Raw genomic sequence first — 1,142 nt, forward strand, 5'->3', positions numbered from 1 at the left:
GATGAGAACAGTGTAAGCGTTCAAGCAAACCACTTCTGAAGATGCAAGCCACTCGTGCTTGCGAAACGTCAGGAAGAAATTCTACCGAACGACGAAAGTTTATCTGTTTTGATATCTCCCTGAACCAGCCATCAAGCGATTGTTTACCTCCGAAATGAAAGTCCGCGGCGCTAATAGCTTTAAGTGCTCAACTTTTGCTTTTTTATTATTATTAAAGCTCATTAAGCATTAACATGTTGGCAACAATTGCCCAAGTGGGCTGCAGCGGGCGCGTTTTAAGCTATTCAACTTTCACCTGAGGAAGTTCGGTACTGAGATCAAAGATCATCCGATGTTCATCCACAAGGTTCTTTTGCAACTGCAGAGAAAGTGAGTTTTTCCTTTCGGCAAACGTTCACAGCAAACGCTTACCAGGCCTTAATTTTCTGCACATCCTTCTTCTTCCCATCGGGGTAGTGCTTCAGCCCGCCAATGAATGGATGCTGGTGCTTCAAATTGAGGGCGCACATCTTCACGCTTATTCTTCGATCGCGCACAACAATTGCTCGGTTATTCGGCCCGAAAGTAGACCAGTGGAAAGTTAGACCAGAAGAAACGCTACCATGTTAGTTGCTGAAGCAATTAGCTAAGACTGGAAGGACCGAAGTGCGTCTCGCGACATTTCAACTGCCGCTGATCGAAAATTCAACTCTTGCAAGAACCGGAGCTTGTGGAGAAGGGATATACTGAGTGTTGCTGCGCAAGTGAACAGTGAGCTCGCTGGTGAAAGGAAATTGCAGCTAGAAAACGAACCAAACCCATAGCGGTTCCAAAGTATAAAAGCAAAAGTCATTTTCCTTTAGTGGGGAAATAAACGAGAGACTTTTTCAGCATAAATTTTCCAGCCATCTTCAAGAGGTGCAACCGGTTACGCAAGCTGACCAAATCACCTTTGAAGTCCAAGTGGGTCAGGAGAATTTATGATGGGCAGGAAGTCGCGAACGAGGCCAAATCGGATTGGCGGCAATGAATCGGAAAAAAGTGACAAAAATTCAACAATTCAGTGAATCCGAGCTTCTATGCTTCTTCTTCTATTCTATGGGCAATTCAGGCTTCAGTGAAGGCACAATGTGGGCCCAAGAGTAGAGGAGAAAGTGAATTTG

General features: G+C 44.9%; 1 protein-coding gene across 1 annotated transcript in view; it reads right to left on the minus strand.

Annotated features, from left to right (window-relative positions):
* LOC109540082 overlaps positions 1-841 on the minus strand; it is a 29,667-nt gene extending 28,826 nt beyond the window's left edge. Inside the window, exon 1 of the mRNA XM_019908276.2 lies at positions 412-841. Within this exon, the coding sequence (XP_019763835.2) occupies positions 412-509 (98 nt within the window). The 5' untranslated portion in view covers positions 510-841. The remainder of the gene's footprint in view (positions 1-411) is intronic.
* Between the last annotated feature and the right edge of the window lie 301 nt (positions 842-1,142).

This window comes from Dendroctonus ponderosae, unplaced genomic scaffold (genome assembly GCF_020466585.1).
Source record: "Dendroctonus ponderosae isolate FM_Combo_2020 unplaced genomic scaffold, Dpon_F_20191213v2 Dpon_F_20191213_4, whole genome shotgun sequence".
Lineage (NCBI taxonomy): Eukaryota > Metazoa > Arthropoda > Insecta > Coleoptera > Curculionidae > Dendroctonus > Dendroctonus ponderosae.